Raw genomic sequence first — 12,358 nt, 5'->3', positions numbered from 1 at the left:
ACCCACTTTGCCCAGCCCCCTATCTGCAGGTAATTTTTTTTTTTTTTAAATGTCCACTGGACCATGGTAAAATTGATCCCGCCTCTGACCCTCCTCAACTTGCCAGCTTTTCACTTCTTGTCACTAGCATCACTTTTCTCTTACGTTAATGGTTTTATAATCTTCTAGGGTATTTTTCTGGCACATAGAAAGGACTCTGTAGGATACCTATTAAATAATTGAATGAATTCTCCATCCTTCTCACTTTTTCCCTACTCATATTTAGGTTTCTAAGTTCCGTTTCATCTTTTAGTACCTTAGAACATCTGCTTGTATATATTCATTCTTTTTTGTAGGTATCATAACCACCCTGGTCCCTGTATTCATCATCTTAGCTCTACACATTGCAGTTGCCACCTACTTTTACACTTGATATACTTTTTATTCCACGCTAAGAGGGCCTCCAAATTAAATTAAACTTTTTTTTAAAAGATTTTATTTATTTATTGAGAGAGAGTGTGTGCGTGCGTGTGCCCAAGTGAGGGGAGGGCAGAGTGGGAGGGAGAGGGAGAGAGAGAATCCTCAAGCAAATTCCATGCTACCATGGAGCCTGACACGAGGCTCCATCTCATGACCCTGAGATCATGACCTGGCAAAAACCAAGAGTTGGATGCTCAACTGACTTGAGCCACCCAGGCACCCCCAAATTAAGCTTTTTAAATGATATTTTCATCATATTACTTTGTGCTAACCAATCTGTAGTAGCTCCACACTATCTACTAGAAATGATTTTTAAAAGTTCATTATAGCCTCATGAAAATGGCCCTTCTACCTATTTAATCTCCTCCTTAACATTCTTTTCTTACTCATGTTACCAGTTTTCTATAGCCCTCTTCTAAGATTACTGTTCCAATTCTTTCTATTTGTTAATCCAAATTATATCCTTCATTCACTGTATCCTCGTATCATTGATCATTGTTGTGTTGCTCACTTTTTATCACTGCTATCTTCAAATCTTTCTTTACTACTACTTCAGTTATTTCTCCTTCTGTGGACTCAGAGTGTCAAAGATTACACTTCTTTTGAACTATAAGTCTGTGTGATTTATTTTTTATTTTTATTTTTTTAAGATTGTATTTATTTGAGAGAGAGCACAAGCTGGGGGGAGAGGGAGAGGGAGAAGCAGACTCCCCGCTGAACAGGGAGCCTGATGTGGGACTTGATTCCAGGACCCTGGGATCATGACTTGAGCCAAAGGCAGACGCCTAACCAACTGACCCACCCAGGCGACCCAAGTCTTTGTGTTTAAAAAAATTTTTTTTAATTATAATTCTTTTGAACTATAAATCTCTGTTGCTTTAAAAAAAATTTTGTTATTAAAATGTTTCTAACCCTCTTTGTTTTTTGCGATTTTTTGTTCCCTCATTAGAAGACACTCCAAGTCAGCCCCAGATCATTGTTGTGCCAGTTCCCGTACCAGTGTTTGTGCCCATACCTCTTCATCTTTATACTCAGTATGCACCAGTCCCATTTGGAATACCAGTTCCAGTGAGTAATCATTTTAGAGATTAAGGCTGATTTAGTGAATGTTTTCCTCAACTAAAATGTTAGAGTGCCATAAAGAAAAACTCTTCACTTGTTGGTAAAATATTCCTGACTATGGTTGGTTATTATCATATTACTGTATTTTTTAATATGGAGTATATGAAGGATATGAAGTATATGAAGTATTACTGTATTTTTTAATATGGAGTATATGAAGGATATGAAGTATATTTTTAATATGGAGTATATGAAGCCTGTTTATAATGTTTCATATACAGTAAACCACTCAAATAGGAAAAGATCAGAAACTGTGTGTATGTGCTAAAATTGTAGATTCTAGCAAGGGTGAGAAAGTAAAAACTGTGATTTACATTATTCTTTTTCTTAGAAATGTATTCATTTTTTTATTGGAAATATATTTTTCCTTGGTGAATTCTTAAGGAAAATAGTTATGTGAAACTGAAAATGTTAAGCAAGAATATAATCAGAAACAAAAATATGTTAGATAATTATTCTTTTAGACAGTCACATTTTGTTGATTGTTTAGAAAAAGCACTTAACTGAATTTTGATTCAGATGGCTGTGGTTTTATAAAAACAGACTAGCAAGACTGTTTTAATAATTAGTAATAGAAATACCTGAATTTGTTCATTATTTTAGTACTTAAATCATCTCACATATAATAGTTTTGATGACAGACATATTCCCCAGAAACTGTCCTTGGTCTTTCAGATGCCTGTCCCTATGCTTATTCCATCCTCAATGGATAATGAAGATAAAGTCACCGAGAGTATTGAAGACATTAAGGAGAAGCTTCCTTCACATCCATTTGAAGCTGATCTCCTTGAGATGGCAGAAATGATTGCAGAAGATGAAGAGAAGGAGAAGACTCTATCCCAGGGAGGTTGGTATAGTTTTAAAGTAAAGAAAGAAAAAAATACACTTAAAAATATTTGGGTAACTCGGGTAATATTAAGTATTGGATAATCAGGTGTTTCTAAAAGCTTTATTTGTGTTTAAATATCAAGTGTATGGATTTGTAAAATTTGATACCTCTGAAAGTCCTATCCTTTTTTAAAAAAATTTTTTATTATGTTAATCACCATACATTACATCATTAGTTTTAGATGTAGTGTTCCATGAATCATTGTTTGTGCATAACACCCAGTGTTCCATGTAGAATGTGCCCTCTTTAATACCCATCACCAGGCTAACCCATCCTCCCACCTCCCTCCCCTCTAGAACCCTCAGTTTGTTTTTCAGAGTCCATCGTGTCTCATGGTTCGTCTCCCCGTCTGATTTCCCCCTCTTCATTCTTCCCCTCCGCTGTCTTCTTCTTTTTTTTTTTTCTTAACATATATTGCATTATTTGTTTCAGAGGTACAGATCTGAGATGCAACAGTCTTGCACAATTCACAGCGCTTACCAGAGCACATACCCTCCCCAGTGTCTATCACCCAGTCACCCCATCCCTCCCACTCCAGCAACCCTCAGTTTGTTTCCTGAGATTAAGAATTCCTCTTATCAGTGAGGTCATATGATACATGTCTTTCTCTGTTTGACTTATTTCGCTCAGCATAATACCCTCCAGTTCCATCCACGTCGTTGCAAATGGCAAGATCTCATTCCTTTTGATGGCTGCATAATATTCCATTGTATATATATATACCACATCTTCTTTATCCATTCATCTGTTGATGGACATCTTGGCTCTTTCCACAGTTTGGCTATTGTGGACATTGCTGCTATAAACATCGGGGTGCACGTACCCCTTCGGATCCCTACATTTGTATCTTTGGGGTAAATACCCAGTAGTGCAATTGCTGGATCGTATGGTAGCTCTATTTTCAACTTTTTGAGGAACCTCCATACTGTTTTCCAGAGTGGCTGCACCAGCTTGCATTCCCACCAACAGTGTAGGAGGGTTCCCCTTTCTCCGCATCCCCGCCAACATCTGTCATTTCCTGACTTGTTAATTTTAGCCATTCTGACTGGTGTGAGGTGGTATCTCATTGAGGTTTTGATTTGGATTTCCCTGATGCCGAGCGATGTTGAGCACTTTTTCATGTGTCTGTTGGCCATTTGGATGTCTTCTTTGGAAAAATGTCTGTTCATGTCTTCTGCCCATTTCTTGATTGGATTCTTTGTTCTTTGGGTGTTGAGTTTGATAAGTTCTTTATAGATTTTGGATACTAGCCCTTTATCTGATATGTCATTTGCAAATATCTTCTTCCATTCTGTTGGTTGTCTTTTGGTTTTGTTGACTGTTTCTTTTGCTGTGCAGAAGCTTTTTATCTTGATGAAGTCCCAATAGTTCATTTTTGCCCTTGCTTCCCTTGCCTTTGGCGATGTTTCTAGGAAGAAGTTGCTGCGGCTGAGGTCGAAGAGGTTGCTGCCTGTGTTCTCCTTTAGGATTTTGATGGACTCCTGTCTCACATTTAGGTCTTTTAACCATTTTGAGTCAATTTTTGTGTGTGGTGTAAGGAAATGGTCCAGTTTCATTCTTCTGCATGTGGCTGTCCAATTTTCCCAACACCATTTGTTGAAGAGACTGTCTTTTTTCCATTGGACATTCTTTCCTGCTTTGTCAAAGATTAGTTGACCATAGAGTTGAGGGTCCATTTCTGGGCTCTCTATTCTGTTCCATTGATCTATGTGTCTGTTTTTGTGCCAGTACCATACTGTCTTGATGATGACAGCTTTGTAATAGAGCTTGAAGTCCGGAATTGTGATGCCGCCAGCTTTGCTTTTGTTTTTCAACCTTCCTCTGGCTATTCGCGGTCTTTTCTGGTTCCATACAAATTTTAGGATTATTTGTTCCATTTCTTTGAAAAAAGTGGATGGTATTTTGATGGGGATTGCATTGAATGTGTAGATTGCTCTAGGTAGCATTGACATCTTCACAATATTTGTTCTTCCAATCCATGAGCATGGAACGTTTTTCCATTTCTTTGTGTCTTCCTCAATTTCTTTCATGAGTATTTTATAGTTTTTGAGTACAGATCCTTTGCCTCTTTGGTTAGATTTATTCCTAGGTATCTTATGGTTTTGGGTGCAATTGTAAATGGGATCGACTCCTTAATTTCTCTTTCTTCTGTCTTGTTGTTGGTGTATAGGAATGCCACTGATTTCTGTGCATTGATTTTATATCCTGCCACTTTACTGAATTCTGTATGAGTTCTAGCAGTTTTGGGGTGGAGTCTTTTGGGTTTTCCACATAAAGTATCATATCATCTGCAAAGAGTGAGAGTTTGACTTCTCCTTTGCTGATTTGGATGCCTTTTATTTCTTTTTGTTGTCTGATTGCTGAGGCTAGGACTTCTACTACTGTGTTGAATAGCAGTGGTGATAGTGGACATTGCTGCCGTGTTCCTGACCTTAGGGGGAAAGCTCTCAGTTTTTCCCCATTGAGAATGATATTCGCTGTAGGTTTTTCATAGATGGCTTTTATGATATTGAGGTATGGACCCTCTATCCCTATACTCTGAAGAGTTTTGATCAAGAAAGGATGCTGTACTTTGTCAAATGCTTTTTCTGCATCTGTTGAGAGGATCATATGATTCTTGTTCTTTCTTTTGTTAATGTATTGTATCACGTTGATTGATTTGTGGATGTTGAACCATCCTTGCAGCCCAGGGATAAATCCCACTTGGTCGTGGTGAATAATCCTTTTAATGTACTGTTGGATCCTATTGGCTAGTATTTTGGTGAAAATTTTTGCATCCGTGTTCATCAGGGATATTGGTCTGTAATTCTCCTTTTTGATGGGGTCTTTGTCTGGTTTTGGGATCAAGGTAATGGTGGCCTCATAAAATGAGTTTGGAAGTTTTCCTTCCATTTCTGTTTTTTGGAACAGTTTCAGAAGAATGGGTATTAATTCTTCTTTAAATGTTTGGTAGAATTCCCCTGGGAAGCCATCTGGCCCTGGGCTTTTGTTTGTTGGGAGATTTTTGATGACTGCTTCAATTTCCTTAGTGGTTATAGGTCTGTTCAGGTTTTCCATTTCTTTCTGGTTCAGTTTTGGTAGTTGATACATCTCTAGGAATGCATCCATTTCTTCCAGGTTATCTAATTTGCTGGCATAGAGTTGCTCATAATATGTTCTTATAATTGTTTGTATTTCTTTGTTATTGGTTGTGATCTCTCCTCTTTCATTCATGATTTTGTTGATTTGGGTCATTTCTCTTTTCTTTTCAATAAGTCTGGCCAGGGGTTTATCAATCTTGTTAATTCTTTCAAAGAACCAGCTCCTAGTTTCGTTGATCGGTTTTACTGTTCTTTTAGTTTCTATTTCATTGATTTCTGCCCTGATCTTTATTATTTCTCTTCTCCTGCTGGGTTTAGGCTTTATTTGCTGTTCTTTCTCCAGCTCCTTTAGGTGTAGGGTTAGGTTGTGTATTTGAGACCTTTCTTGTTTCTTGAGAACGGCTTGTATTGCTATATACTTTCCTCTTAGGACTGCATTTGCTGCATCCCAAAGATTTTGAATAGTTGTGTTTTCATTTTCATGGGTTTCCATGAATTTTTAAAATTCTTCTTTAATTTCCTGGTTGACCCATTCATTCTTTAGTAGGATGCTCTTTAGCCTCCAGGTATTTGAGTTCTTTCTGACTTTCCTCTTGTGATTGAGTTCTAGTTTCAAAGCATTGTGGTCTGAAAATAGGCAGGGAATGATCCCAATCTTTTGGTACCGGTTGAGACCTGATTTATGACCTAGGATGTGATCGTTTCTGGAGAATGTTCCATGGGCACTAGAGAAGAATGTGTATTCCGTTGCTTTGGGATGGAATGTTCTGAATATGTCTGTGAAGTCCATTTGGTCCAGTGTATCATTTAAAGTCTTTATTTCCTTGTTGATCTTTTGCTTATTAGATGATCTGTCCATTTCAGTGAGGGGGGTGTTAAAGTCCCCCACTATTATTGTATTGTTGTCGATGTGTTTCTTTGCTTTTGTTATTAATTGCCTTATATAATTGGCTGCTCCCATGTTAGGGGCATAGATATTTACAATTGTTAGATCTTCTTGTTGGATAGACCCTTTAAGTATGATATAGTGTCCTTCCTCATCTCTTATTACAGTCTTTGGTTTAAAATCTAATTTGTCTGATATAAGGATTGCCACCCCAGCTTTCTTTTGGTGTCCATTAGCATGGTAAATGGTTTTCCACCCCCTCACTTTCAATCTGGGAGTGTCTTTGGGTCTAAAATGAGTCTCTTGCAGACAGCGTATCGATGGGTGTTTTTTTTTTCAATCCAATCTGATAGCCTGTGTCTTTTGATTGGGGCATTTAGCCCATTTACATTTAGGGTAACTATTGAAAGATAGGAATTTAGTGCCATTGTATTGCCTGTAAGGTGACTGTTACTGTATATTGTTTGTGTTCCTTTCTGGTCTATGTTGCTTTTAGGCTCTCTCTTTGCTTAGAGGACCCCTTTCAATATTTCTTGTAGGGCTGGTTTCGTGTTTGCAAATTCCTTTAGTTTTTGTTTGTCCTGGAAGCTTTTTATCTCTCCTTCTATTTTCAGTGACAGCCTAGCTGGATATAGTATTCTTGGCTGCATATTTTTCTCATTTAGTGCTCTGAATATATCCTGCCAGTCCTTTCTGGCCTGTCAGGTCTCTGTGGATAGGTCTGTTGCCAGTCTAATGTTTCTACCATTGTAGGTTACATATCTCTTCTCCCGAGCTGCTTTCAGGATTTTCTCTTTGTCTCTGAGACTCGTAAGTTTTACTATTAGATGTCGGGGTGTTGACCTATTTTTATTGATTTTGAGAGGGGTTCTCTGTGCTTCCTGGATTTTGATGCCTGTTTCCTTCCCCAAATTAGGGAAGTTCTCTGGTATAATTTGCTCCAATATATATTCTGCCCCCCTCTCTCTTTCTTCTTCTTCTGGGATCCCAATTATTCTAATGTTGTTTCGTCTTATGGTATCGTTTATCTCTCGAATTCTGCCCTCGTGATCCAGTAGTTGTTTATCTCTCTTTTTCTCAGCTTCTTTATTTTCCATCATTTGTCTTCTATATCACTGATTCTCTCTCCTGCCTCATTTATCCTAGCAGTTAGCGCCCCCATATTTGATTGCTCCTCATTAATAGCCTTTTTGATTTCGACTTGGTTAGATTTTAGTTCTTTTATTTCTCCAGAAAGGGTTTCTCTGATAACTTCCATGCTTTTTTCAAGCCCAGCTAGTATCTTTAAAGTGATGATTCTGAACTCTAGATCCGACATCGTACTAATGTGCATATTGAGTAGGTCCCTGGTAGTTGGTACTACCTCTTGTTCTTTTTGTTGAGGTGATTTTTTTCTGTCTTGTCATTTTGTCCAGAGGAGAATAGATTAATAAGAGAACAAAATGCTAACAGGGTAACAACGTCCCCAGAAAATATACTCTAAACAAATCAGAAAAGACCTGAAGCAGGGGGAAAAGAAAAGGAAAGAGAGAAAAAAGAAGAAAAAAAAAAAGATAAAGATAAAAACAAACAAAAACAGAACAAGACAAAAAAACCAGAATATGATCAAATATGATCAGGCTGGTACATAGATCAGTGCCACACACTAGATTTTGGGTGTATTTTGGTCTGTTAGAAGAAAATGCCTCCCAAAATTTTAAAGAAAGAAAAACATATATATACAAAAATAAGGGTTGATATGATGAAGGGATGAAATATGACTGTAAAGATGAAAATTATAAAAAATTTTATAAAAGGAATTGATAAGTTGTTTGAAAAAGGAAAGAAGAGGATTTAAAAAAAAAGGAAAAAAAAAGGGAGAGAATGTGATCAGGTAGGAGAGTAGAAAAAAACCATACACTAGAGATTTAGGGTATATTTTGATCTGTTAGAAGAAAATATGTCAAAATTTTAAATAGAACAACTTATATATATATATGCCAAAAACACGGGTAACTACTATGAAGGAATAGAATATGACTCTAAAAATGAAAAATAAAAATGTTTTTTAAAAAAGGGATTGATAAGATGTTGGTTGAAAAAGGGAAAAGAAAGTTAAAAAAAAATTAACTTTGAAAGACTAAAGAATCATGGTAAAAAAGCCATGGATTCTATGTGCATTATTCCCCTAGCACTGGAGTTCTCCCGTTCTCATTGATGGGTAAACTTGGTCTTGGCTGGCTGTTCTTGCTGATCTTCTGGGGGAGGGGCCTGTTGCCGTGGTTCCCAAATGACTTTGCCAGTCCTGTCCTTTTTTTAAAACTAAGTATTAATATTCTACTTTTATTTCTTAATCATTCCAGAAAAATAATCTGTAAATCCATTTTCATGATTATGTTTTGGCTTTATTCCTATATTCAAGGCATGATCCCTATTTAAGAATTCTGTTGTATAATAATCAGCATGTTGATAGAAGGCAAATAGAGCCTTAGGATGGAAAACTGTTTGGCTCAAGATAACCTATAGATAAATCCTGTGCTATGAGGGTAGAATATCGATAAGAACAGTAGTTACGTGCTTACCATACCCTAGACATGTCCTAAATGCACTGTGTGCATCACCTCATTTAACCTTTACAACAACCCTGTGGGGTGGATACTGTTTATTTTAAACTCATTTTGGAAAATAGGATATCATACTTGCCCTGGTTATGCAATCAGGAAGTGATGGAACCAGAAGTTGAATTCAGTCTGCCTGACTCCAAAGCAAATGACAGTAACCAGAAGTTGCAGGTACATATCCAGAAAGGTTTCTAGCCTTAATTAGTTTAGTACCTCCTTGATATGGGGGTATAAGAAGAGATAGAGAAAATGGTGTTTGGATAGTTGAAATACATGAAGGCCTTTTCCTATATCACTGAGGAGCCAGGAAATTATTTTTTCCTGACAAATGTTTTCTTTTTTTCAGTGATGGTTTTTACAAAGCTAGCTGCTGGGTTTAGATTTTGCATAGTAAATGCTAGATGATTTTCAGAACACTGTAGCATTTGGAAAAAATGTCTGCTTTCCTCTTGTGTTGCCATTAAGTTTTAAAATCATATATATCCTGAGAGATGCATAAAAAGGTTATTATCCCACTGTTTCTGGTCTCATTTTGCTCTCTAGTATATAATCTCATAATTCTGACCCATTTGTATGTGGAATTTAATGTCTTAGAATATTTCCCCCTGTGCTTGATCTTCTAATTTCTGATACTTAGTTTAGAAGTTTAAGCAATTCCTGATAATAAACCTCATTTTAAGTTGGCATCTCCATTCACATTGTTAACATTTTTCAGGTGCTTCCTCTGTACAAATATTGTAATTTTGCCTTAACCTAAAAATTGAGTCAGACTGAAAAAATTTTCAAACCTAACCTGCAAGATAGATAATTGTAATCATATTTGTCAATTTGTAAATAAATTGTTCGTGTGTGTGTGTGTATGTGTTTCATGGTAAAAAAAAATGGCAGAAAGCACAGGAGTGTAAAATAAATGTCTCTCTTGACCTGACTTCTCTCATACTGCTACCTGGAAGTTTAACTACTGTTACAGTCATCATTTGTTTAATTTCATTTACCACTAATGCCTAGTTTTATTAATGAATCATTCTTTCTGCATATGAAGGCTATTTTCTTAGCATTCCCTAGTATGATTCATTTATATATGCAGTCATTTTATTTGAGATGCAGTTTGCTTTGTGTATACATGTAAGTTATTAAATATATACTTTTTTTTTTCTTTAGGATCCCAAACTTCTGAACAGGAACTCTTTCTAGACACCAAGATTTTTGAAAAAGGTTTGTAATTCGACATATATTTCAGATCTTAGAAATAGTATCCTTGGGGTGCCGAGGATGGGATGGCGCTGGTGTCAGGTTTCCTGCTGAGCAGGGAGTCCGCTTTTCCATCCGCTTCCCCTATCCCTCCCCCTGCTCGGGTTCTCTCTCTCTCTCATAAATACATAAAACCTTTTTTTTTTTTTAATTTTATTTATTTATTTCACAGAGAGAGACATAGCGAGAGAGGGAACATAAGCAGGGGGAGTGGGAGAGGGAGATGCAGGCCTCCCGAGGAGCAGGGAGCCCAATGCGGGGCTCGATCCCAGGACCCTGGGATCATGACCTGAGCTGAAGGCAGATGCTTAACGACTGAGCCACCCAGGCGCCCCGATATATAAAATCTTTAAAAAAAAAAAAAAAGGAAATACTATCCTCAGTTATTAATACAAACCCACAAAGTATTAGTATCCTTGGATTTAATATTTGTAATTTTAGCTATTTGTTGGGGGCATCAGGTGTTTATGTATGTTAATATGTAATGAGAATAATAAAAGTTACCTCAGATACTGGTTTTAAGGATTAATTGAAATGATGCTTTAAAGTGTATACCAAGAATATGAAGCCAGTTTTATGAGGCTGGTGAAGAAGTTTTCATTCTTTAGTGTACCTAGTTAAATCGGCAGTCATCTCGGTTTTGTTATTCCAGGGTTCAGGAAGGTTTCTCAGCGCAAATAGAGTCCATCTTATTTTGAGCGTATGTTTGTTTTCTGTCTGTTTCAGACCAAGGAAGTACATACAGTGGTGACCTTGAATCAGAGGCAGTATCTACTCCGCATAGCTGGGAGGAAGAGTTGAATCATTATGCCTTAAAGTCAAATGCTGTGCAAGAGGCTGATTCAGACTTGAAGCAGCTCTCAAAAGGAGAAACTGAGCAGGATCTGGAAGCAGATTTTCCATCCGGTTTGTGCCACATAAAATACTCTTGATTTTAGAAGATTGGCATAACTCTGAATTGACATTATGAAGTAGATATACAGTGTGATAATCTAGGGCACAAATGATGCCCACCTTTGAAGGTTAAATAATAAGTAGTTAATTTTGTGTTGTGTTTAACCTTTCCCATAGTAACCATGTAGGAGGTTTCCTTGATTTTTAATGAAGTTTTTAAGTGCTGTATCCTTTTTCTTAAGAATATAAATAAAGTTATTTTATCATGAACAAAATAATTAATATAGTGATGATTACCTGATGTTTCCTCCCCCAGTCTGTCTTTATATAAATCTGTGAGTTATTTACCTCAAATTATGCTTTCTGCTGATTATTATAGAATCCTTTGACCCACTGAATAAAGGACAGGGAATCCAGGCACGTTCCCGAACAAGACGACGGCACAGAGATGGCTTCCCTCAGCCTAGACGAAGAGTAAGCAGTAGATTAATTTTTCTAGCATTTTCTTTCCTTCGGTGTCTCTTAGTTCTTGATGTTTACAAAGCTCTGTAATGGGCAGGGTCACAGAATTCCATACATTGTTTTACACAGCCTTGTACTTTTTTTTTTTTTTAAAGATTTTATTTATTTATTTGACAGAGATAGCAAGAGCAGGAACACAAGCAGGGGGAGTGGGAGAGGGAGAAGCAGGCTTCCGGCCAGCACGGAGCCCGATGTGGGACTCGATCCCAGGACCCTGGGATCGTGACCTGAGCCGAAGGCAGACGCTTAACGACTGAGCCACCCAGGCGCCCACAGCCTTGTACTTTTGTGCCTTTATTTCTGTTTCTTATAATCAAGAACCATATCTTTTGAATATTTTAAAGGGATATGTAAACCTTGATGTTTTGGTAATAGAGGTACTGAGATAAGTCTTCCAGCATAGCACATGGCAGATGCTTAGTATGTGGTTATTATTATGTAGCTGTTCAATGTTTGTTGTGATTGTCATCATCTGGATCATAGTTAAATAAGCCTTTTCCAGCTGATAGAAGGGTAACCACAAAAATTTACAGTTTACTGGTGGATAGTTTGTTACTCACTTGTGTTATAGTAAGTCATCCAGGACTTACTGGGGACTGATAGCTAGGAGCATGTACTGACTCATGGCCCAGGTTCAGCCATTCAGATACAAGAA

The 12,358-nt window shown here is 37.2% G+C and overlaps 1 protein-coding gene across 6 annotated transcripts in view; it reads left to right on the top strand.

Moving 5' to 3' along the window:
- The window catches only part of ZMYM4 (zinc finger MYM-type containing 4), a 135,375-nt gene that overhangs the window by 98,500 nt on the left and 24,517 nt on the right, over window positions 1-12,358 (top strand). For all 6 annotated transcript variants that reach the window (XM_032388101.1, XM_032388081.1, XM_032388110.1 and 3 more), the window contains 5 exons: window positions 1,409-1,527; window positions 2,257-2,428; window positions 10,198-10,251; window positions 11,014-11,193; window positions 11,561-11,655. In XM_032388101.1, coding sequence (XP_032243992.1) covers window positions 1,409-1,527; window positions 2,257-2,428; window positions 10,198-10,251; window positions 11,014-11,193; window positions 11,561-11,655 — 620 coding nt within the window. The remainder of the gene's footprint in view (window positions 1-1,408; window positions 1,528-2,256; window positions 2,429-10,197; window positions 10,252-11,013; window positions 11,194-11,560; window positions 11,656-12,358) is intronic.

Source organism: Phoca vitulina, unplaced genomic scaffold, assembly GCF_004348235.1.
Source record: "Phoca vitulina isolate PV1807 unplaced genomic scaffold, GSC_HSeal_1.0 scaffold2, whole genome shotgun sequence".
In the NCBI taxonomy this organism is placed as follows: Eukaryota; Metazoa; Chordata; class Mammalia; order Carnivora; family Phocidae; genus Phoca; species Phoca vitulina.
Note: the sequence above shows the minus strand (reverse complement) of the source record. Positions and strands in the feature narration are given on the sequence as shown.